This window comes from Diabrotica undecimpunctata, chromosome 7 (genome assembly GCF_040954645.1).
Source record: "Diabrotica undecimpunctata isolate CICGRU chromosome 7, icDiaUnde3, whole genome shotgun sequence".
In the NCBI taxonomy this organism is placed as follows: domain Eukaryota; kingdom Metazoa; phylum Arthropoda; class Insecta; order Coleoptera; family Chrysomelidae; genus Diabrotica; species Diabrotica undecimpunctata.
Window position 1 is genome coordinate 3,418,884 of NC_092809.1, and position 26,732 is coordinate 3,445,615.

A 26,732-nucleotide genomic window follows, 5' to 3' on the forward strand; every position below is an offset into this window, starting at 1 on the left:
ATTGCATTTTTTCTTCATGCATTTTTTTTGAGCTTGCAATTTATACATTGAAGTAAATTGTTACTTTTAGTAAACAAATATGTATTTATAAATTGTTAATAAATAATTTAAATTGTTAAAACAAAGGCGAACGAAAAAAATTTTTTTTTCGTAAATTAACTTTATTTGAAAGTCTTTTTTGGAAGGATATGTTTAAAGCTCGTAAAATTATTCAATTTGTTTATAAGCCTAAGAAATGTTTAAACTTTAAAAGATTTTCTAGGCTCTCCTAATGAACCGATTTGAATTTTACAAAAAGCGTTTGAAAGTTTAAGCCTTCCTTTATGTGTAAAAAAAATTTGCAACTATCTGAGAGCCTTATTTAGGGCCTACTATAAATTTGAAAATTGCGTTTTTTTTCCACTAGGCTGAGTTGCAAAATTATTATGTAAAAGCTATCCGACCGATCTTAACAAAATTTAGCACACGTTTTAAACATAATAAAAAGTTTTTCTAGGCGGAATATGGAGCTTGTAAGTCAAGTTTAGAAAGTCGAAAACATTTAAAGGATTAACTTCATTTTTTTGTACTTTTTTTAAATTATTGCTATTTTTTCAACAATAAACATTAAATTTTTAATTTCTAGCTAACGAAATATTGTGTGAAATTGAATAACGAAGCTTTTAATTTCTTATAATTTTTTCTCTAGGATCAATATTTTCCGAATTATAACGAAAATAGGAGCAAAAAAATGAGAAATTTTCAATTGTTTTCAGATTTTGTTAAATAAAAAATTTAGCACAGGGTTTGCGACTGGCGCATATCATGATTATCAATATTGGCACATCCTGAAGGGATTCTAACAAAAATAGCTTCCTATGCAAAATATCCATTATGGTCTGAATTTCTACAGATCCCGCCTAGTCTAAATATGGACTAGTAAGACTTGTAGACTGTAACAAGCCTTCAAATACAAAAATATAATGCGTATGACAGCTAACGTCCCTTGGTATATGAGCAATACAACCAGCCACAATGGCCTATGAGCACCAACCGTAAAAGATGCCATATCACTTCAAGCTAACAAGGCCAAAATTCTTAATTCAACACACCGCGGTCAAATTATCAGTGAATTATATCAGCCACCAGTGGAGGAACGAAGAGTGAAGAGAGCTTACTCAGAAGACCTAATTACATAGGTGAAAATGTAAAACTGTCGCTGTACAGTTGTAGTATTTGCATTTTCCTTGATATATATTTTGAGATTTTTAATTCAGATGTTTCACGAACGTGGTCTCACAGTCTCACATACAAAATATTTTCACGATAAACGGCGAGCCAGGTACTTTCACCTCAGCATATCAAAGCGTCACAATGGACAATGCAAGTGTTTGTACGTCCGCTTCTGCCAAATCATGAACACTACATCACCAAGACCACAACACACAGGGAATGATATCAAAATTGTAACGTAATTATTTTTTTTGCCTACCACATAGGGGGTTTGAAAAACTGGGGACAGAGACTATTGGGGGTGAAGATAGGGCAAGCAAAATAAACGAAACTGTACGAAGAGCACAGTTATTGGCGAGGTGCCAAATTATAACGATTATTAGTAAACACAATAAATATATCACAATTTTCAATACCGCTAAAATGAAGTATTTCAATGGGCGATATATTTACAACAATAATTTTATAGATTGTTCAATAGTGGATATAGTCAAGGAAAATAAGATTTTTCTTATTGACACAGACCCCTCTAGGCAAACGACAGTCATTTTGTTCTGTATAAAAAGCTCTGAAGATGGCATTTAACATGCAAAAAGTACTTAGCTGATTTTAATACAAATTTGACACACTATCAAGTTTTTGAAAATATACATTTGTTGCCAGTTTTCACCTACAAGTTTTTGAAAACAGGTGCCAGTTTGATCTAGATATATAAAGACCAATTTTCTATTGACACAGATTCCTCCAGACAAACGACAGTTGTTTTGTCTTTATAGCAAGCTCTGAAGATGGCATGTGACATACTGAAAGTACTTAGCTGATTTAATAAAAAATTAATACACCATCAAGTGTTTGAAAACATACAACTGTTGCCAGGTTGACCTAGATATATAAAGGCCAATAGACTAAGATGGGCAAAACATGTGATATGCAGTAACGACAATCGCTTTATAAACAATGTGTTTTGAAGATCTGTATGACGGCCTAGAAAAAGATGCAGTCAGAAAAAATCTGAATAAAGTGGGAGTGAGACGATGGGCACAAATGGAAGGCAATAGTAAATGCTATAGTTGTAACACCATTTGATTTAAGAACCCCCTCACTTTTGTAACCTTTAAATATTTCGTAGTTATTTTCAATTTATAAATCAGAATTGTTTTTTCATGTGACTTGGCAATATATTGGATACTATAAAATCAACTTCTAAACCTTCTTCTAAATCTTCTAATTCACCCACTGTGCTTTAATGAAAGTGCAGGTCTAAGTAGAATTGTAAATAATATAAAATAAATAGATTTCTTAACAAATTACGAAATATCCTAAAAACATATGCCTACTATCATTACATATGGTCTATATCTTAGTTTGAGATCAGCCACAATCTAAAAATTAACAAAAAGGCTGTAACACAAATTTATATTTATTAAATAATTAATGGGGAAGGTAACGAAATTTGGATTATTTTTTATGAAAACAGTATAAGGTAATTTTTTCTATTTTGGAATTTATATCAACGACTTTTTTTGATATTGTATGACACCTGTTAGCAGGATACGAAGTGGTTAAAAAATTTAATTCTTCTTCTTCTTCTTAGTCGTTAACCTGATGCAGGTATCGTGATATCATGAAGCTATTAGCTAAATTTACCAATGTTCCTCCACGTTTTTCTATCTTCTGCCATTCTAGCACATTCTGACAATGGAGCGCCAATGGTAGCAACAATATGGTCCGTGTATCGTGTGGGAGATCTACCTCTATTTCTTTTGCCTTCTACTTTTCCTGGATGGTAAGTTTTTCAAGACCATTTCTTCGAAGCACATGTCCAAAATAGCTTATTATTTGTTCTGGTATTTGTGTTCTTAGTCTTTTCTTTATGTTTCCAGCAGTACATCTCAAATACATCTATGTTCTTTTTGTCTTTCTCAGTAAGGGTCCAGCATTACGATGCATAAGTAAAAACTGGAAAAACTAGACTTCTTACTAGTCTCATTTTTGTATCGGTAGTTATTTCATGGCTTTTCCAAATTTTTGTTAATTTTGCCATAGCGCCTTTTGCGATTGCTGACCGCCGCTTTATTTCTTCAGTACAGCCTTCTTTGTTGGTTATTAATGAGCCCAGATACACAAATTTATCTACAACAGCGATATTGTTTATCATGACCAGATGATTTTGATTGTTGTTAGCTCTGTCAATTATCATGATTCTCGTTTTATCTCTGTTTATTTTAAGGCCCATCGTTAAGCTTACATCTTCTATCCGTTGTAGCAGGTGAATCAATTCATCTTCAGAACTAGCAAGGATAGTAGTATCATCTGCATATCTCAAGTTGCAAATCTTATTCCCGCCAATGGTGATGCCACCGTTCCAGTCCTCAGTAGCTTTCCGCATTATCCATTCACCATAGATGTTAAATAGAATTGGGCTTAGTATGCAGCCTTGTCTCACGCCCTTTGTGACCCTGAAACTATCGGTTAGTTCCCCATTTATTCTAACTCTGGCATAATTGTTATTGTACAGGCTTTTAATTAGCAGTATCAGATGATTGGGGACTCCCATTTCAGACAAAACCTGCCACATTTTACTCCAGTTGAACAAATCGAAAGCTTTACTATAATCTATGAAGCACAAATATGTTGTGATGTTGAATTCCATCTGGAAAAATCCAGAGAGTTCAACATCACAAAAAATTAAATTACTTACTTTTTAATCTCTTAATTTTACTATTTAATTATTTAACCTTCATCAACATCAATAGTCGAAGGTGCGGGGATGAAATACGTTGGCGCTTCATATTGGCCACAATAATCTACGTCAAAACCCACCAAAAAAATGGAACTGCACAAAAATTATAAAAATAATAAAACTACGCTTTGGAAGATCTCCAAGCGATAATAGCATCAAATACACTTGAACGATTACTCCTTCTCGGAAAGAAAAACAACATATACAAAGAAGAGGTAAATAAACTCATATAGTCAACCGAATGTCATAACTTCATTAGATCCTTATGACGGATATAGTCGCAGATTATTGTAGATTCTTGATTATAACTCTTCTCTAAGTGCTCATTTATTCATTTAATATACAGATGGTTCTCTATTTTACTCTTCTGGTAAGTTTTCTTTGGTAAGAATCGAAATTAATCAAATCTTTCAGCACTTTCAAGAGCAGCGAGAATTATTTCAAATAATAAAAGGCAACGAGCTCCTCTTAAATAGTATCAAATCTCTTGATTTCTATTCATCAGAAGGCAGCCAACGTGAAGACCTACCAAACTATCAGTGTTCTCTAAATCAGTCAAAACTTGGTAATATTCACACAATCCACTGAAAAATTCATAACATTACTTGAAATCCAATTCCTATATCCAGAAATCTTATACCTAGTCACGATCGGTATAAGATCTCTCTTAAAAAGACATCTTATCAGAAATCAATCTTTTACTTAATAAAGTCGTCTGCATAATGGCCACTCCAAAACCATCCAAGTAACCTTATACAGGTCTTCACAGACTTCGAACTCAAATTTGCCGAAACAGTTCGAGGGGCATGGACATTAATTAGGAAAAACTGCGTTGCAGAATACATACGTCAAACCCTTGGGCATCCTTTCTTTTGAGGCTCTATGATATTGTTTAGAGCACATTGTTATACGACGGGCTACACAAAATGTAAACAACACACAAAATTGGAATACAAGTAATTGGACGATACTTGGTTGGATCTTGGGTGTCATTTTGATCCTTTGGTATAAAGTAAGTTGTTCCTTGGGTTAGAAAAGATGGTATTTCCTGCGGACTAGAAATAGTATGATTAATTAATGTTAATAAGCACTCACAAATACTCCAGAACTTTTTAAGCCAGAAGTTTTGAACGCCGTATGGTCCAGGATATTTCCAGCTATGAAACTCTTTGATAATATTTGAAACTTCTTTAGTAGTGAAGAGTTTGTAGAACGTAGTAACGTAGTGTTGACAGTTGTGCGTCGTATATTCGATCCATCCGGCATTGGTGCTAAGAGCAGTTGGTGTGAAAAGTTGATTTTCAAAAAAATTCATAAATTTCTTCTTGGTTTGGGTACGTATTATTGACACTTTCTGCAGTAGAATTGGGTTTCCTATAAAACGCTTTTTCGACATTCACATTTATCCAGATTTAGCCATACGGCTCACACTCCCTCTAAGGGGAAAATTCACTCATCTCAGATACCTACGGTGTCAAAAGAATTAAGCTCTGGTGGGACTCTTTCAGTGTTATCGAGACCTAGGTGACTTGGTATGTTGGAGTATCTCCCAAAAATGTTCGTACACATCTGGACTTCGCGAGGAGTACAGCTTTCTGCATGGCCTTATAGAGATGTTTATTTAGTCCCAGCTGTTTTATTTTTTCTAGTAGGTTTTTGGGAATAACACCAGTAGTAGATAGAATAATAGGTACTGTCTGGGTACAGTCCATTCTCCATTGTCTTCTGATTTGTATTTCTATATCTCTGTACTTGGCGATCTTTTCGTTTTATTTGACACGTAAATTATTAGGTCTTGGGTATCGCCACATCAATAAGTGTTGTTTGACTAGCAAATTTATTAACTAGTATAAGATCCGGTCTATTATGCGCTACTGGTTGGTCTGTGAGCATATTGCGATCCCAGTATAGCTTGTAGTTGTCACTTTCAAAAATTCTGTCAGGGACGTATTGATAATAAGAAAGATGATCGGTGTGGAGAAGTCCCAGTTTGTCAGCTAGTTCTTGGTGGATAATCTTTCCTACAGCTTCATGGCGTTCTTTATAATCAGTACCGACAAATGCCTGGCAGCCACCGGTAATATGTTAAATGTTTTCTTGGGCTTGGCATCCATATCAGCATTTGTCATTTTGGACTTGAGGATCTTTAATAATATATTTTAGGTAATTTTTGGTTGAAATAACCTAATTCTGAATGGCAAGTAGGAAACCCTAAGTCTCGGAAAATATCTTTCCTGATGTCAATCAATAGTTAGACGCTGTATTGTCGACATATTCTTGGCTGATCTCATTGAGATCAGAGTAAACCTCTGCCCATGCAGAGGTTTACTCATCCAGGTGCGAATTTTTTTCTTGCTGAGTCAGGTGGTTTATGCGCATTTCTTGTTTAAGCCAAAATACATACTGATATCATTTGAGAAAGTTTCTACAAGTTAGTTGAGTTAGTGGAGTTCAATATTGGAAGAAATCACGATCCTCAGTAATGGGGAAACGCCAAGAGAGAGACTGTTAACGAAAACGAACATTTGTTATTAATTTCAAAGGTGTCTTATTGATTGTCCTAATAAAAATAAATTCATTCTTGAACATTATTGTGTATTCCACCTTTGTTAATGACCTACATATCCTCTGCATAATTCCTATTCGTGTCTAATGCAAAAAGACATTTAATTATTTTTATATTGATATGAAAATAAAAAATATCTGTGGGGTAAATAATTTTTTTTAATGTCGTAATGATTTACGCATATTTCTCAAATATTTAAAGTTATATGCTTAATAGCAGATCCTACTTTGTGACCTTCCCCACTTCATCAGATTAAAAGGCCTACGTTTATATGTCCAAAAATTGTAAATTACATTCTAATACTTCTGCCCGAACAAATCTTAAATAACTTTAAGTGTATCACATATTTTATCAACTTTGTCAACTATTTTTCATCATGGAGATACGCTGTGTTATTTAAACCTTTTTTATCGATTCTTTCGTTAACTACAATTGTATTTTTGGATGGTTTTTGAATAGTGTCTTGTCCGGTAGGCAAATTGGTACCAATATCTTCAAATGCTTGATTTACGATACCATTCTGCATTTCTTTGTTTTGCGTATCTTCTTGACTAGGAATTTTTCTTATACCGTTTAGCATTGGAGTTGTAATAGGGATATTCATTTGGGTTTCCTTCGCACCTGCGTTGAGAATAACGTCGGCTACAACACTAGTTCGCTTTTCCATATGTACCTTAGTGTTCTCAGTTGATTCTCGGCGAGATTGAAGATACATCCATCTAAAAAATAAAATATTAATGCTGTTTTTAAAGTTTCACATTTTAATGTTTATTAAACTTAATTTTTGATAAAATATTATACAACATACTTTTAAAAAGAGAAGTTTTCTCCATTTACACCCTCAAAATATTTTCTGAACCAAAAAAATTAAGTTACTGAACTAAACTACCTACATATTCACATTTTTATGACGTTTTGATAAAGTAATTAATTAAAGATGGCTGAAAAGTATAATTTTGTTAAATATGTCTATATAGGTCACACTGCAAATAATAATTAATCTTCTTAATACCAGCGGGGCGAATTTTGGCCCCAGCTTGCCTATTTTTGTCAATATTTTTGTTTTTAGTTGTTTTAATATTGTTGTTTGTTTAAGAACAAACAAACTGGACCTGGAAAAACTGAAGATTAAGAAATGTAAAGAGAAGTTCGAAGAAGAATTGGCAAATGAGTTAAGGACGCTAGAACTGTACTCCATAGAGGGCAAATGGAATAATATCAAAACAGCAGTACTGACAGTGGCAGTGTCCAGCCTGTGAAACAAGAAAAAGGCGAGAAGAGGAGCATGGTTCGATAACCACCCGACGACTGGAAGAAATGTATAGTATGCCCAATCTATAAGAAACGAGACACACTCCAGTGCAAAAACTACCGTGTAATTTCTCGACTATGTACAGCATATAAAGTCTTCACGTGTATTATAAACCAGCGGCTATAACCACTAGCAGAAAATAATATTAGAGAGTATCTTACGGGCTTCCAACGGGGAAGATCGACACTGGATCAAATATTTTCAGTCAAACAGATCTTGAGTAAATCATGGGAATATGATATTGATGTTTACAACTCCTTAAGAGAGCCGGCGTGGAAAGAGAACTCTTTGAATTAATTAAAAAACGCAAGATTGGTTACCTTGGGCACATATTGAGAGGAGCAAAATATGAAATACCACAGCTAATCCTACAGGGAAGATCGAAGGTAGGAGAGGAGCCGGCCGCAAACAATTATCCTGGTTAAGGAATTTTAAAGAATGGACAGGAATACACAATACAGGCGAGCTGTGTCACGCCGCCAAGAACAGAATTCTAGTAATGAAATAGTCGCCTACTCACTTTGGTGTATGGCATGTTAAGAAGAAAGAAGTGCCGTAGAAGAAGAAGAGGTTGTTTTAATATTTTAAGTTAAAAAAATACTAATCTTTTAATTTGTTGCGTATTGTATCTAGAGAAACCTTCAAGGTTATTAAGTAAAACAGAATCTAATTATTCAGTTATTCACAAAGAAGCTTTTACAATATTTTGAGTGCTCAAAAAGTTTATATTATGTTTGAAATCACAAACCTCTTCAAGCAATTTTTGGGGAACACAAAAAATACTACAAATGACAGCGGGACATCTTCAAACATAGTCTTTTTTCTTAAGCGGAATTAAATCAAAAAATAAAGTCAAAATGGGGAAGCAGATGGGCTTTCGACGCTTCCTTTAGCTTCAGAGCGAGAAAATGACACAGCACAAGATTATTTTTATTTTTTGGTAAAGGACAAGGTCAGACAAGTTCGAGAAACACGAGTGGATAGAAACTTAGGGAAGCTTTATAGGTAGGTACGTAAGGGAAGGTTGTTCAGAGGAAGTATAAGATTTGCGGCCTTTTAAGAGGAGACATCTTCAATTAAATCTAGATAATGGTATGTTAATGTGAGGATTTAGGGTAATTGTACCGGAAAAAATAAGGGAGCAGTTATTAGATGAAATACATGAAGCACACAATGGAATGGTTAAGATAATCACAATTGTCAAACAGTATTTTTGCTTATGTAAAGGTTTACGGAGCATGTGTGACGAACTGGATATCCGATATGGGGTGTTATAGTAAGCGATACAAATAGGCCTAAGATTAGCTGTCCAGTAGTTTCCATAAGACCTCGTCGTAATATAAAATCTCCTAAACGACTTGATTTATAATTTTCAAATTTAAGGATGGAGAGGTGTAATATAGTGGTAACTAGTGGGTTGGTAACCGTTTTATATTAGGGTTCCATGAAGGCCGTCTATGGCAACAGTTCATATATTCTATGACGTTTGCCTCTTATGTCATGTGGTACATAACCATTATCTGTAAAAGCATGTATGTCTACCTTTGGTAAATAGAAATAATTACTTAAGTATAAACATTGATGTCTTCAATATACCTATTACAATACTCATAACAATATAATTTAATTTAGAACTGAATAATAGTATCCATGTCGATTGTTTTGTTGTAATTATCGTATAACTTTTCTCTTAAGATCCAACTTTAGTACTATATACCTAGAGCAATTTTCATTTACCTATCCAAGCATAATCTTAAGATAGGTACCCAATCCTGACAGCCAGTGCAGTTAAGAGATAAAACCTTAATATTTTGATTTTTTACTTGGATGTTTCTAACCATCAGGATCTATTTATCTCTTTTTTCCATTTTATAAATTTTTTTATTCAAAAAATCAGATTCGACAATGTCGTTTATTTTTCATTGCGCCATCTATAGTCAAACGACCACAATATTTATGTTTAAAAATTAATCAAAAAATGTATACATGCCAATAGTAAGAGAAAATTAAAGATAAACAATCAATTGCTAAAATTCTTAATATGTTCAGTTTTATACAAATAGCTGCTACCTACAAAGTTTTCATTTATTTTTATGATAATCAAATTAATCTCATTATAAATTAGATGTGTTCCATTTATTTAAAAATAATATTAATTTATTTAAAATCCATATATAGGTATTTTATTTTTACTTAAATAAACTGCGTTAACTACATCAATGAATATTTTTTTGATATTATAGCAAAATATTTTATATCATAATTATTACTTCTCGCGACATCTCTTTTTAAGTAGCTCAATTAAAAAATCCTACAATAATGTATTCTACATATTGAACGCTCCAACTTGTAATATTGAAGGAAAAAACTAGGTTGATGGAAAAATATACCTATTTGATTCTGAATAAGTTTATGAAATATACAGGGAAAGTACAAGAAACTAAATCGACAGGTGACAAGTAAAACTCACTAAATACCATATTGAAAGAAACGAGATAATGGAGTTTAAAAACAATATTCTAACGTAAAAAGTCCATTTTTTAATCAATTAAAAATCAGACAGTAATTATTTTGAGAAACCATTTAAGCGACGTTATCTGATTGAGTTTTTATTAAAAAATTGTGTATTTTTTATTTTTTTGAAAAACATGTAGTTAATGCATTTTACCTGCCGTAATATTGTCTAAAACTCATGCTGTGACAAAAGATATACCTACTCAATGAAGGAAGGGAGGAATGTAAACTTAATGCTATAACAGACGGTAATTATTTTGAAAAACACTTTAAGCTTTTCGACAGTTTTCGAGAAAAATGCAATTAAGTAGTGAATTTTACCTGCCGAGATATTGTCTAAATACAGACATTATTTGTAGAAAATAAATTTGCCTACAACTTTATTCCATTAATTTTTATTATAGAGTGGCAAATAAAAATAACTAAAAATTTTCTAAAAAAGAACTGTCTACACTACAACTATAACTTCTACAAAATGGTCTACAACTTTTCCTCTATAAATCTTTATCGTAAATTGCTGATTATGTAAGCTACTGATGTTGTGTCGCATCCTGAAAAATCATGGAGAAATAGCAAATTCTATACAATAACGTCGCCATATATAAGACTTGAACAACAGTATAATTGATGCGACTTACACCGTTATGAAGGTTTAAAACAATGGGCACAACATAGCATTGGACTGCTTCCTTCTTAATGCCATGAGCAAGACAAGAATGTTAATGTCCCATCAAGTTAGAATCTATGGAGAGGGCATCACGTGACCAAAAATGACCTCACTTCGGCCATATTGTTAAGATTGTTTTAACACTTTTGACAGATCGTAAATGTTTGTTTACGTTTGTTGTTTTTTGAATATTTTTAGTTTTATAATACTTTTATAGAAACTGTAATAATATATTGTGATAGTGCATAATAATGGTTTCTTGTTCTCAACGTAGTTGCAGTAGCGGAAGTAATGTTAATAAAAAATCTTCAGGAATAACGTTCTACAGGTTAGTATACAAATATGTAAACAAAGTAATGGCCCATACTTCAGAGAATAAATTAATAGTATTTGACTGTATTAATTTATCTTTATATATAATATATCGTGTTTTTAGTGTTTACTGGGGGATAAATAAATCATAGTTTATTAAAAATGTATTGCACTTTGTAGATTATGATTCAATCTTCTGAATAACTAGTCATATACTTATAGTAGCTTTAATATTATTGAATCCGGCCCTGATCCCACAGCCATATTGGTATCATCGTTAGCCACGCCTACCTACGCCGTTTTTAATACACCCGTTAATATGCTTATAGCTTCTCCATAGATTCTAACTCGATGTAATGTCCTCAGCTATGACAGTCACAGAATCATAGACTTGGAATTCAGCAAGCACAGAACGTATGATGACTGTATCTCTTCTGTATCTGTATCTCTTATTAAACTTTATCTTTGACGGTTGGTACTTTTTCGTGCCACGTAAGCGAACGAGGTGGCGTAAGTTTTGTGGTGGCGGAAGTAAGAAGTTAATAATAACACAGGAATGTTAAGAAAATAATAAAATTATATAAAATGATATGAATAAAAAAATGGATAATAGAAAACGTTTAAAAAGTCTAATGGTTCATTTTTATCGTATTCTTACGAGTAGCAAGAACCCGATCAAAATCGGAGCACTGTAAAACGCAGAAAAATTAATAACACAAATTTGTAGTAAAAATTATTCTTTGGAAAACTCTCTATAATATTGCTCTGATATCTTTTTATTGTAAAATGACTAGTGACTAGAAATCATAGAGAAAGCAGTGGAATACAATAAACCTCTAGTTCTAATATTTATCGATTTTCACAAAGCCTTTGATATAGTTGAGCTAAGCAAAATATTACAGGCGCTTAAAGAATGCAGGCTAGATTATGGATATACTAAATTATTATACAAATTAATTCTAGCACCGTATTTAATACGGTGCTAGAACATGCTTTTAAGAATTTGGATTGGATGACAAAGGGAATAAAAATAGATGGAGAATATCTAAACAACTTACGTTTCGCCGATGATATACTTATAATAGCTGAAGATCTAGGTATGGCAAGAGAGATGGTACAGGAACTCGTTGTGGCTACAGAAAATGTAGGTTTAAATTTAAATATCTCGAAAACAAAAATCATGACCAATTTGGTACCCAACCAGAACATCAGTATTGGTGGGAAAGAAATGGAACTCGTAGATAGATATAAATACCTGGGACATGAAATTATCATTGGCAGGGATAACCAGACTCATGAACTGAAGAGAAGAATCGGCCTTGGGTGGGCAGCATTTGGAAAACTGGGAGAAACTTTTAAAAGTGAGCTGCCCACATGCCTAAAGAGTATTTGGTATTTGATCAGTGCGTCCTCCCAGTCTTGACGTACGGAGCAGAAACACTTACCTTAACAAAAGCAGCAGCTAGCAAACTGAGAGTCACGCAGAGAAGAATGGAGCGGTCCATGTTAGGAATAACTCTGCGAGACAGAATAACCAACGAAGACATCAGGAGAAGAACCGGAGTGACTGACATCATCGAGAAGATAGCCAGACTAAAATGGAGATGGGCAGGGCACATAGCCAGAATGACAAATGGCGCTGGACAAAGAGGTTATTGGAATGGAGGCCAAGCGAAGACAAGAGAAGCGTCGGTCGACCACCTACAAGATGGACTGACGATTTAAGAAGACTCAATAAAAACTGGATAAGAGCGGCGCAAGATAGACGGGGTTGAAAACATGAGGAAGAGGCCTATGTTCAGCAGTGGACTCTTGAGGCTGGATGATGATGATGATGACTAGTGACTACAAAAAAAGTTTGGTCCAGAAGAAAATTTGTTCAAAAATACTTAGTTATTTTCGTTAATACCATTTTTATTTTCCATTTCACGATAAAAAGTAATAAAAATAGTGTTGACGACAATTTAATTTGCTACAAATAATGTATGACAAAATTTTGATCCAGTGTAGAAAAATGTAATTAGGGACTACACCCCAGAACTGTATACAGGATAATAAAAAAGAATGAGGAGTATACTATTTTATATTCATCTTCTTCCGTAAACTAGTCTTATTCCTCAATTTAATTACTATATTGATAATTGCCGTAGTTTTCTATATAGTTATATTAAATGAGTACTTACGCGAATATAATTACTGCAGGTACTGTTAATATTCCGCCCAGTATATAAAAAGCTCCTGGCATGAAATGTATAGTGGCAGAATAAGTGGCGTTATACATTGGTCCATATAAAAGAGGCATTAGAGCCTCACACACTCCAAAAAGGGAGTTTACTTTTCCTAAAAAAAATAATATAAATTAGTCCTATAATAATTTTATTATTATTATTTTTTTTATATAGAAATACGGAAGTTTGTAACGCTGTGGTCCACATCCTGTTCAGCCTTTTTTTATAATTAAATAAGAATATATTCTTTTGGTCTGTGGCCGTCCGAGTATCAATGTGTTATGTAATAGCTGATTTTATAGAATTCCCATAAAAAATTGTCACTGAAAAGATAATAAACTATTGCAAAAAAAGCCAAGTTATAAATGTTTGAAGACAACGTGGATATATCTAAACAAAGCGTTGAGAAGAACTTTTTAATGTTACAATAAATAAAAAACCTCAAAATATGTTATAAAGTTTTTCTGTATACTTGTCTATGGTAAAATTATTACTTACCGAGTTCATCTGTAGGAACCAACTTTGACGCAATAGATCTCATTGCAATAAACGATGTACCATTTAGTATTTCTACCAATGAACCTAAAAATATTATTTTTAAAATATAAAGATACTGAACTTACTGATAAATATACTGAACTAACAACAAAAAATATACACTCAGATGCAACGAAAAAACGCACTGGAGAAAATTTTAGTCAAATTCAAAGTATTTCAGTTTTTTTTTTTTTATTTTTAGCCCTATTTTGATGATTTCTTTAGCACACTGTGTAATAATTTATAAATTTTAATTTAGTATAGTGAGTTTTTTAGTGTATAGTGAGTTTTTTAGTATAGTGAGTTTACAGAATGCAAAACAAGGAAAAGCACCGGGTCCTGATCAAATTCCAGTTGAACTGTTAAAAGCCTTAGATGACGGTAATATAAAGAAACTCACCCGAATTCTCAACCACATATATGTAGAGGGCAACAACCCGAGTTTAAGGCTATGTACTGGAACCAGAAAGCAGTAGTAAAGGTGAACGATATAGAAACAAATAATATACCGATTGCGAGAGGGGTTAGGCAAGGATGCGTCTTGTCTCCGACGCTTTTCAACGTGTACTCACAGGTCATATTCAGAAAAGCCTTATGGGAAAGAAAAGAGGGAATAAGAATTGGTGGAGAAATCATAAACACCATGAGATTTGCAGATGACACGGTAATTATGGCTGAGAGTATAGAAGAACTACAAACTTTACTAGAAGCAATAAATAGTGAATGCATTCAAATGGGACTTGACATCAACACAGATAAGACGAAATTTATGATAGTATCAATGAGTCCAATAAATAATGAACAACTAACCCTTGGTGGACAGCAAATAGAGAGAGTGACAAAATATAAATATCTGGGAGCTTACATCAACACAGAATTAGATCCAGACCAAGAGATCAGGGTACGAATAGAAATGGCAAGGGCAGCGTTCTTAAAATTCAAGCAATTGTTCTGTGACAAAAATCTGAATACTGCGCTGAGACTGAGGTTTGTTGAATGTTACGTCTGGTCGCAACTATTGTACGTGGTAGAAACATGGACATTAAAAGCGCAAATTGTTAAGAAGCTTGAAGCTTTTGAACTTTGGATTTACCGGAAAATGTTGAGAATTCCATGGACTGCCAGGGTCACCAACGAGGAAGTGCTGAGAACACGCTGGTCAGTTCATTTTATTAATACTAACTTTCTCTAAATATTGCGTGACACGCATTATCTTGCATTGATAAAAAATCATCGCCGATATATTAAGAAAAGGGTACTATATGATTCGCTAAAATTTCTTCAATATACCGGTGTGCAGTCAACGAACCCTCAATAAATACCAATTCTAGTTCTTTAGTTCTTTTCTCTAGTTCTTTTAGTATTAGTCGCTATTCTTTGCCCATAACAGTTTCTGTTTCTTTGGAGTAAACTATATGACCACTCAACTCCGGGTATATTATTTTAAAACATGTCTATGACAACTCCTTTTCTATCTAAGTAGTATTTGGCCATCATACGTATATCAAACAAAGTTAAAGGAAACCCCCAATCACCACATTTTGCTGCAGCTTGGAGAATTGCTTGTTCCTCCTCGTAAGTGAATATTGTAGGCCGCCCAGGTTTTTGTCCATGCATTCCTTTGAATTTATTGTACAAAGTGCCGTATGGAATGTTAAATTGGTATGATGCTGCACGAATACTTAAATCCCCATTAGCTACGTTTTGGACCGCTTTCTCTAACCAAAGAATGCTTGCTCGCTTGATGTAAATAGCACTAGAGGGTGCCTAGAGCTTAGAGCCTTCTTGTGTGCTCGGACGTGCTCGCTCCCCGGAGCGATCTTTTCAAAGCGTTCTTGTGTTCTAGTGATTGAATACGTACTTATTCTACTTAATTATAAACTGGTCTCAAGAAAAATGTCTATTAATGATAGAAGCCTACCAAAATTCCAGATGTCTGTGGGATCCGACTTATGAACACTATAAATTAAATGTGTTGCGGGAATTTGTTCAAGTTTAAGAATAAGTGAACAAGAAGCGGAAAACGCGGAAAATTAAATGGATGGAAAGTGATTATCAATGAATCCCCGTAAATCAAAGTATCCTCACTCTACGGTAACGCTGTTAAATGACGATACTGCAAAGCATTGACTCATGTAAATCGATCATCTAAGCGGTAGTTTTGCACTTTCCGCTTTACGCTTGTTTGTTCCAGTTCGTATAAAACGTTCCACTACCCTTTGGATGGTAGAGCGATGAGTGTGTAGTACTCTAGCCACATATTCATAATTTCTCCCATCTTCAACCGTAGCAATGGCTTTCGCACAATCTTCAATACTAAGAACCATGATCAATCATAGGTAAACAAAATGTAAGTGTCAATATGACATAACGATAACAGTCACCAAAGGCACCTCGTTGTATTACAAAATGACTCCAAAATAATTATAATTAGAAAAGTCCTAAATTGGGGGTGGCAAATTCATTAGGCTCTAAAAAGTAAACCAAGGCATATTTTGACATGAAACAAAAAACACAATGCTTAAAAGACATAATTGCAACCGAAAAATAAGGTTTTATGAAAATGCTAACGGAATTATTCCACAGGATGTTTCAAAGTTAGGATAATAAAACCACGTTTTAATTAACCCCGTGCAATAAATCAAATATAAAATTTTATCAAAAAACTGACTATACCAAAGTAAAATTTATAAATTTATGCACAGTGTGATAAAAAAATCATTAAAATATGGCTAAAAATAAAAAAATTGGAATACTTTGAATTTGACCAAAATTTTCTCCGTTGCGTTTTTCCACTGTTATTTATTTGGATAAAAATTGTATTACACAATATTGTAATATGTTTTACTTACCTAAATAGAAAACTAAAGAGGTGGTTGCAAATCCATAAACAAAGCTAGAAAGTATCTTACTTAAGGAAGAATATATTCCGATAATAGCGTCGTCAAATTTTAGTACGTGGCTAAATACTCCCACAGAAAAGGACGTCCCTAAAAATATCAGAATAAAATTTATTTTAATATTATATTAATGAAGAATAAAATAAAATAATACAAAAAACAAGAAACTACCACAAGTTCGCTCTGATAAGTTCAAAACGACAAAATACGTATACGCGAATGTTGGTGCTCTGTATTGGAATTAAATCTTAAGGCTTATCCTCGAAAATACTAACGGTGAAATTCAGTGAGATATCTATTTCAAAAATATTTTTCTTTACGACAACAAAATCTATTCACGAAGAATATTCTAAACGTCATCTCTTGTACTAGATTTTATATTTATACCTACTTAAAACCCCCTGTGGTGAAAAGTCTTGGGTCTATGCAATAAAGCGATCGGGCGGTCTTCTATTTAGTGCGGTTATGGGGTAATTAGAATAATACGAGTATACCAGAGTAATATTATTTATGGAATAATTAATTCACAACTTAGCAAGGGTACATACAGGTAACAAATAATCGTCCTGTAAATGATTCATAACAATCAAATCGAAGACAAACTTTTATAAAATTTTATTACAAAATAATGTATAACAAGATATTTTAAGGTCACAGTACCTATTGGTTTTTTTATGTCTTATATTTTCTTTTGTTTATTTTTGTTACTTTTTTTTACTGACAAATTGGCTTTTAACGTAGATTACAGTTTGATGATAAATATTCTGAAATAGAAAATGTTGAGATGTGGCGAATAAAAACATTCATGAAACTAAAATGAAAGGATTTACGTCTATTAGTGGTGCTATTTATAAAATTAGTACTTAAAGCCCAAATCGCGGGAGGAATATGTGCATCAGTTTTCAAATATTTATTATTTACTATAGGTATAATTTTTAAATTGAACCACTTTTACTTCTTTAGGTAACAATGTATCTGTCTTGACAACTAAATAGGTAATTAGACAAAATAATGAGTATTATTAATTTCAAAACAGGAGTTTAAAAAATTAGAAGGAGGTAGTCCGGGCCCAGTTGAACGGTCAAGCTTATTCTAGTGGAAGCAATAAGGAGGATTATTTTTTGTTTTGGCTCAGCTGACATGCTCTTTCTAGCACTACAACCCAAGAAACTGTGGTAAAAAGCATGCTTTTATTTACACGGTTGTGAAACGAGACGATTAACAGAGATATAGAAGAAAGATATGTCGCCGAAATGGATGCAATAAAGTATGAGAATAGAAAGTACAGTCATGGATGGCATACAACGAAAGCAGCTCAAATGGTACGGACATGTCCAATGAATGAAAGACAGTAGACTCCCGAAACAAGTACCTGTATGAACAACTACAGGAATCCAGAAGAGAGGACTACCGTAGAAAACACGGATGGAAGGAATAAAAAACTCAATGAGCTCGAAAGAACTTAAAGAAGAATGGAACAAACGAATTGAATGAAAAATGGGCGTCGGAAGACGTTTTATACGGATTATATAATATTATAGGTACATTATTATTATATCATATTTATCAACACACAACAATCAACAAAATCTACATTGTCAACTACATAGTGAAGACCCAACAATAGTAGAAGTGTCAAATGCCGTCCTAAAACTCAAAGACAATAAAGCCACAGGAATCGATTAAATCTGTTGGGAAATGTATGAAAAGGTGGTGATCAACTGTTTGCAGTAATCCATAAAGAATCCTGAATGCAGAGAAGAAAATATTAAAAGTAGAAAAAAATTTAAATGAGTAGGTATAACAAAAAGTAATGAAAGGATTACCAAAATTTAAATTATAAAAAAATGTTGGTTAATTTACATAAAATTAAAAATAGTAAACAGCTGTTGTACATCTTGAATAACATAAAACAACAATAACAGTTCTTCACAAAACAACATTTAACAAAAATTTAAAAAATTAGTTAATTTTGAAGTAATGATCTACATGAAAATACTTTGATTATTAAAAATTTTTAAAACATAAATACATGGCTGACACAGACTAATATATTATGATTATAGCGTATATACCTAGGTGTGTATAAAAATTGAGAAAATCTGTGACAACAAAAAATAAGTAAGCTTTTTTTCTTCGAAAAAGCAAACTAGTTAATTTGAAATATTAGTTCAATAATATTTTCTGTTCAAAACTTTTTTTCTGCAAACTTAAAAAGTGTGGGAGATTGGAAAAATCTTATGAACTGAAACACCAAGATACAGAACCCAAAAGATTATGTATCTTAGTGCTTCTGAACTAGAACAAATACTGGCGCTACTGTAAATTATACGGAGAATATAAAGAACACGTATGTTATAACAATTGGACAAGAGCTTCGACTGCAATGAAAAGTCAAATAATTCTAGACGGATTTAAATGTCACTTGCACGCCATTACTTACAAATTGTGAATAGCCGATAGAGATAGTACTGTTCATCAAAAAATGTTAGAAAATAGACCATATTATGGGAATAATTTTGTTGAGAAAATTGAATGTCGTAACCATCTCATAAGAAACTATTGTACAAAATTAAAAGAATTATCTTCTTCTTCTGGTGCATTCCATTACTAGAGGTTTGCGATCACTGCATCAAACTCTTTTCTTTTCTGCGCCGCTCTTAAGACTTGTTGGACGTTCATGCCTGTCCAAGTTCTGATGTTGCGTAGCCATGACATTGTTCTTCTGCCTACTCCTCTTCGGTCCTCTATCCTTCCTTAAATTAGAATTGGCAACAAAACGATATTGTTCCGATGGCAAACTGTTACCAATTTTCTTACGAAAACTTTTAAAAATTAACATATTAAGATTAAGAACAGCTGTTACAAAAGCAACAATTGCACAGATTATTTTTGTCACAGAAAATCATCAGAAACAGACTATACAATACCAATGAAAGAACGCAGTCTCTTGAAAGATATTAGCTCATGTACAGCAAGAGTAAAATTTCATGCAAATAGTCTTATAAATAATATGAGTACCAATTATGCCGAACAGTACATAATAATGTAATATCAAATTTCTAGGAGGTAAAAGAATAAATTATAGCTCTCGGTGGTCTCATGAAATGAGATACTATGCTGATACTGATAATGCTAAGGCTATATGCTGATAATATCGTTTTTTAGCTGCAACACCTGATCGACTTATAGGTAATATTATTGTCCAAATTAAATGTCCAATTTCAGCAAAGATTTATGGCCTAAAGATGCAATAGAAAAAAAATACTAAAGTATATGGAAGTGAAAGATAATAGATATATTTTAAAGAGAAATCACGCATATTACTATCAAATTCACATAACAGAATTATGTGTAATGCTTCTTTAGAAGCTGATTCAGATAAAAATTATAATAAAAATCTTGCAATTTTGGTAGCATATTTTCCCACAGTTCTATATCTTTATAGATCTTTTCGAATGAAATACCTTTTGGGGTCCATACTGCAAAGTAACAGTATTCTATATTAGATATAAATAACTGTCCCTGCACTTGATAGTAATAGGAATCTGTCTTTCTTATTTTTAATTTACTCACGCAATATGAGCACTAGAAATCAGTTCTCGATGGGTTTTTGCCTAGATAAGTTGACGTGTTATGAAATGAAAAAAAGTTTAAATTGTTCATGTCAATTCATTATTCATGTCAGCAAGCTGAATGATAATGGTGATAATAATAGATTATTAAAGTTATTAACAACTCGTACTTACCGATCAGATTCGTTACCATGCTATACGTGGAAAAAATGCTGAAGTCAACTTCATCCCAGTTAAACCTGTAACGGGTAAAGAGATAACCGACACTCATCTCACCTAAAAATAAAAAAGAAAAAAGAATTATTAATAGGACTAAAGGAGGTTTTACATTTCAATTAAAATTGTAAACAATTGAATAATGTTTTACGCAAAAAAGAAAAAGATAATAATAATAAAAAAGAATATCAAAAAAAAACAAAATTAAAAAATAAACAATTAAAAAACAAACACACAAAGAGGGCCTAAACCTACAAGGTATTGAACCAGGTTTATGTCTTAGCACTGTGTAAAAAAAATTAATATTTTAATTATTAAAGCAAAATTCTGAATTTGGTTTCGAAAATTAGTTTACGGATTTTAATATCAGATGTCGCTATTTGCGTCTATACGAAGCCATGTTAGAGTTGCTTCCTAAGACAGAAAAGATTTATTTTCACGTTCAGAGCGACTGTGAAAGCCGTTCTGAAGAGGCCTATTAGGCCGAAATACGTATAAGCGGATGCACAGGCGCCCTGTACGTGAAATCAAAATCTTAACTGTCTTTTCCTTAATATTTTAATATTTATTAGTATTTAGTATTTAGTATAAATAAAAAATAAAATACACATGAACACTGATATAATAAGACTGTTAGTACAGTACATCTATAATATAAAAATGAATCGCAAAATGTGTTGGTAAGCGCATAACTCAACAACGCATGGACCAATCTTAACCATTCATAACAATTTTTTAAAATGTTCCTTGAAGTCAAAGGATGGTTTTTGCGGTAAGAAAAATTCGAATAATTTTCAGGAAAACCCTTCTTCTTCTTCTTAAAGTGCCCCCTCCTCAATGGAGGTTGGCTGCTACAATTTTAAACTCTTCATTGTGTCCATTGTCGGATATTTGTGAGCCACGATAGTCTTTTCCTTCCTAGGCCTCTCTTTCTCTCGATTTTTCCTTTCACTATAAGTTGGGCATATTAGTACTTATTATTTCTCAGTATGTGGCCTAGGTATGATGTTTTTCTAGCTTTTACTGTGTTAAAAAATTCTCTTTCCTTGCCTATTCTATGCAGCACTTCTTCGTTTGAGGTATGCGATGTCCATGAAATTTTGAGTATTCTCCGGTAGATCCATATTTCAAAGGCCTCCATTTACGGTTGATGTTTTAAGGGTCCACGTTTCAACTGCATATAGAAGAGTCGACCAGACGTAGCATTTTGATAAACGTAGTCGAATTTCGAGTTTTATTCGAGAATCACAAAGCAGTTTTTTTATTTTTTCGAAAGATTTTCTGGCCTGTTCTATTCTCGATATTTCTAGATCAGGATTTAGGCTGCTATCGATCCAACATCCCAGGTACTTAAATCTATTGACCTGTTCTAAAATGTGCCCATTTATTGTGCAAGGTTGAGGTATGTTTTGGTTTTTTCGGATTGACATCACTTTGGTTTTTTTAATGTTTATTTTCATACCAAATTGCTCACAGGTCGAGTTGGTCTTGTCGATGAGTCGTTGTAGACCTAAGTCGGAATCCGCAATTAACACTGTATAATCGGCGTATCTGATACTGTTGATATTTACGCCATTCACATTGACTCCATCCTTGGAATCCTCCAATGCTTCTTTAAATAGAAACTCGGAGTAAAGATTAAACAGCAGAGGCGACAGAACACATCCTTGTCTAACTCCCCTCCTAATTTCTACTTCTGCGGATGTGAAACCTTCGATCCTAACTCTGGCGTTTTGGTTCCATTACAAGTTTTTTAAGAATTTGATGTCTTTTCCATCTAAACCAACTTCTTGCAAACGTTCTAATAGGTCGTGTCTTACTCTATCAAATGCTTTTTCGAACTCTATAAAGCATATAAATATATCTTTCTGTTGGTCGTAGTATTTCTGGGCGAGACTCATAAGGCTTATCAGACGGAACTCATTGCAGTGTTGTGGGTTTGGCTTTTTTGGTAGTGGGATGAATATTGACTCCAGCCAATCTTGGGGTATTTTACCTGTATCATAAATGCGATTGAATAAAAGGACAAATATTTCGATATTTTCTTCGCTGATTAATTTTAACGTTTCTGGGGATATTCCGTCTGGACCTGGGCTTTTATTTGTTTTAAGATGATTAATTGCATTTATGATTTCAGATTTCAGAATTGTTGGCCCTTCGTTGTTATTTTCCAATCTTGGTTCTTCTCGTAAGTCGTGAAAAAGAATTTTAATATAGTTTTCCCATTCTTTCAGTTTATCTTCCGTTGATTCTAGCAGTTTGCCATCCGTCTTCAGCATGGTGTGAAAAGTCGTTCTCTTGGTAGTCGATGTAAACTCTTTTACCTTTTTATGTAAATTTTAAAAATCGTGCCTTTGTTGTAGTTCTTCTATTTCCACGCATTTTGTTTCCAGCCATTTCTCTTTTGCTTCGGTTATTTTTTTTTTCGAATTATTCTATTTAGTCTTTTGTATTCTCCGTCCTTGTCATTTTTTCCTTTAGATTCTCTTCGTTTGTTCATTAATTGTAAAATCTCTTCTGTCATCCATTCCTGTTTGTTATTTCTAGGTATTACTTTTAGATGTTTTTCCGTTACATTGTTCATTTGTTCTTTAATAGTTTTCCACAGAACGTTTATGTCATCCTACTCGCTAATTCTATTGTGGTCGATATTTCCTAAATTTTTGTTTAATTCTTTATTTACTGTCTGATGTATGGTGTCATTTTTCAATAATTGGATGTCTAATTAGGAAAACCCTAAAACAACTAAATGTAGAGTTAATTTGAACTTTATTGCTATTCAATAAAGTTTATATTAAACTACGAGCACTTATTGTTGTCTAAACAATGTAGGTGTGTTCCTAACGTCGAAGAGTCAATTTGCGCTTTATTGTCGCTGCACAAAGTTCAAATTCAATCAAATGTATGTGGGTGCGCGTTCGTGTGTGTGCGCTTTCGTGTGTGTGCGTGTTCGAGTTGGAGGATTTAATGCGTTTACACAAAAGTGATAATATCGTAAATCCGACCAAATTGAAAGGTCAAAAAATGTAAGAGCTATAGATTTGATTGGCCTTGCAATATCCTTTCTTTTGTTTTAGTTTCGGAACGCTACATAAATTGCATCAGTTTTCACGTCGTTGCATCTGTCAAATAAACCGCGTTAAAAAACGTTTATTATCTTTAATAATTAATTTATTAATAATTTAATATACTCTATACACATACAACGTAGTGTTATATCCTCTTTGAGTATATTATCTTATCACAGACAAAGTAGAGATTTCACAGACAGCAACAACCTGTCAATTTGCAGGTGTACATTGGTGTACACACACGTGTTGTTTTTCTTGGATTTTCTGTTACCTTATCTAGTGTTTTCTTTTATCAACTTGATAAACGAAACAAATTCTCCAGTTTCCTTCGATTTATTTTTGATTGATTGTTTTATATCGTGTTTTGTGCAAAGTGTTTTAATACCTGTAATTAATAATTATTAAGTATATTCGATATGCTTCCTATAAGACGAGGTAATTTAGGTAGAAGAACCCGAAATGCTACAAACCAAATAAATTACCGATCTAATCATACTGCACAAGAACGTGACGACCGAAATGAGCGTGAAAGAATTCGTATATCACGAACTCGGGAAGCGAGAGCGAGAGATTCAACTAATAAACGCGCAAGTTTGAATCGAGCTGCTTTCAATTACGATTTAACAATTGACTACAGTAACCACCAATGTGTTACTATTGGACATATGAACTTGATTTGCCCTCATTATAAGGCATTGAAATACAAAAATGAAGCCAATGGATTGTGTTGCGCAAATGGGAAAGTGAAATTGATACCATTGGATCCACCAACAGAGCCATTGTACTCATTGGTTTCAGGAATAGGACCAGATTCCATACACTTTTTGTCAAATATCCAACAATATAACAATTGCTTTCAAATGACATCATTTGGGGCAACAAACGTAGTTCAGTAGAAAATTTGATGCCAAATTTTAAGGTATGTACCAATCTGGAGACATATTCTCTAAACAACTCATTGACATTGGTAATGGCAAATTTTCTATAGTCACCTTGACTGGTTGCATTAACTTTCCTCAAAGTTTTTGTCAGTTAACTCGATCAGAAGACCTTATTCAAAAGGTGTTTCCAGATGTTGCGCAAAATTACAGAAACCATGATTGGTTTAGCGAACGGGCTATATTGGCTGCAAAAAACAGATGTAAATGAATTAAATTTCAAAATTCAAGAACAAATTACAGGCGAATTGAGAATATAAAAATCAGTTGATTTGGCTACTAACCAAGATGATGTCGTCAACTATCCGCCTGAAATTTTAAACTCGCTGGATTTACCAGGATTGCTACCTCACAATATTTAATTAAAGGTTGGATCGGTAGGTATAATGTTGAGAAATATCAACCAACCGCGTCTTTACAATGGCACACGGTTAGCGATAAAAAAATTATTGAACAACGTGATAGAAGCAACTATACTGAAAGGAAAGTATAAAGAAGAAGACGTTTTGATACCACGCATCTTAATGATTCCGACTGATGTACCATTTGAATTTAAACGACTACAGTTTCCAGTGCAGCTTGCTTTTGCTATGACCATAAATAAGTCCCAGGGGCAATCATTAGGTGTTTGTGGTAATATTCTAGAAAACCCATGTTTCTCACATGGTCAATTGTATGTTGACTGTTCCCGTGTTGGAAAACCATCAGATTTGTTTGTATATTCACCAGGTAATCAAACAAAAAACATTATATATTATAAAGCACTACAATAAAAATAAAACAGATTTTTGTTAATAATTATGATTCACTTCATTTACAATAAAGCGATTACTGAAAATACTTATATACGTTTTATTTCATTATTCTTTATTACATCGGTTATTAACCCTATGTTAATAATAATAATAATAAATAATTAATTATCGCTATGTTTTGTCATTCAAGCACCCACTTTATAAATATTTGTCACCTTTAGGTTCCCACTACCATTTTAGATTATTTGTCTCTTAGTTTGATGCCCTCTGGCAGACATCCCAGTCGGGGTTTTTAGTGGGTCCAAAAGGGTGGCCAAAGTTCGTAGAAGCGAAGATACTTAGGTCACCCGAGCTGACCCTCACACACCGCCCTATCATCATGGTGACGGTTCTATTCAGGAGAATTAAATAAATAAACTGCCACATTCCAAATCTATTTGACAGAACGAAGTCTGTCGGGTCCGCTACTACTCTTATAAAAAGCACTGTATTAATAACGTATGGTCCTAAAGTTTTGGGAAAAATTTCACCTGGTCTGATTGAGAAGCAAAATGCATTTAACAAAGAAGGCCATGGAATTGAAATGTCATCAGTTATTGACATTTAATAAACAAAGCATAATATTTTGGTTTGTGCTCTGCAAAATGTCTTATAAAATTGATATTCGTCGAGGTGTTTATATTATGGTTGGGCGAATATCGAAACGAGATATTGTTAATATTTATCGAGATCAAAACATAAGCAAATCGACAATTTATCGCACAATCAGAGAATGTGAAGAAGGGATTGAAGCAGCTAAGAACAAAATTGGGGTCTCACAGCGAAAAGTGGCCAAAAGATTTCATGTTGGAAAGACTACAGTATACAGGACCCTATCGAGTAACAATATTATCTACCGGAAAAGAAGGAAAGCTCCAAAATACACAGAGGATCAATTAGAGAGAATTCCAAGATGTTGCCGCGCGTTAAGGTGAGTGCATTTCGTCAACAAGTTGATCGTGATGGACGATGAAAAATATTTTACTTTGTCCAACTCTGAGATGAAGGGTAACGATGGGTTTTACACGAACGATTACGAAAATGTACCTGATGAAATAAAATTCAAAAGTAAGAAAAAATTTGAGGACACAATTTTGGTATGGTGTGCAATTTCTGAGGCTGGTTTTATCTCACAGCCCTACATTGG

The 26,732-nt window shown here is 33.3% G+C and overlaps 1 protein-coding gene across 3 annotated transcripts in view; it reads right to left on the minus strand.

Annotated features, from left to right (window-relative positions):
• Positions 1-825: 825 nt before the first annotated feature.
• The window catches only part of LOC140444904 (proton-coupled folate transporter-like), a 123,364-nt gene continuing 97,457 nt past the window's right edge, over positions 826-26,732 (minus strand). For all 3 annotated transcript variants that reach the window (XM_072536588.1, XM_072536589.1, XM_072536590.1), the window contains exons 3-7: positions 20,741-20,842; positions 16,944-17,081; positions 14,053-14,136; positions 13,510-13,666; positions 826-7,240 (exon numbers count right to left, since the gene is read on the minus strand). In XM_072536588.1, the coding sequence (XP_072392689.1) occupies positions 6,886-7,240; positions 13,510-13,666; positions 14,053-14,136; positions 16,944-17,081; positions 20,741-20,842 (836 nt within the window). In that variant the 3' untranslated portion in view covers positions 826-6,885. The remainder of the gene's footprint in view (positions 7,241-13,509; positions 13,667-14,052; positions 14,137-16,943; positions 17,082-20,740; positions 20,843-26,732) is intronic.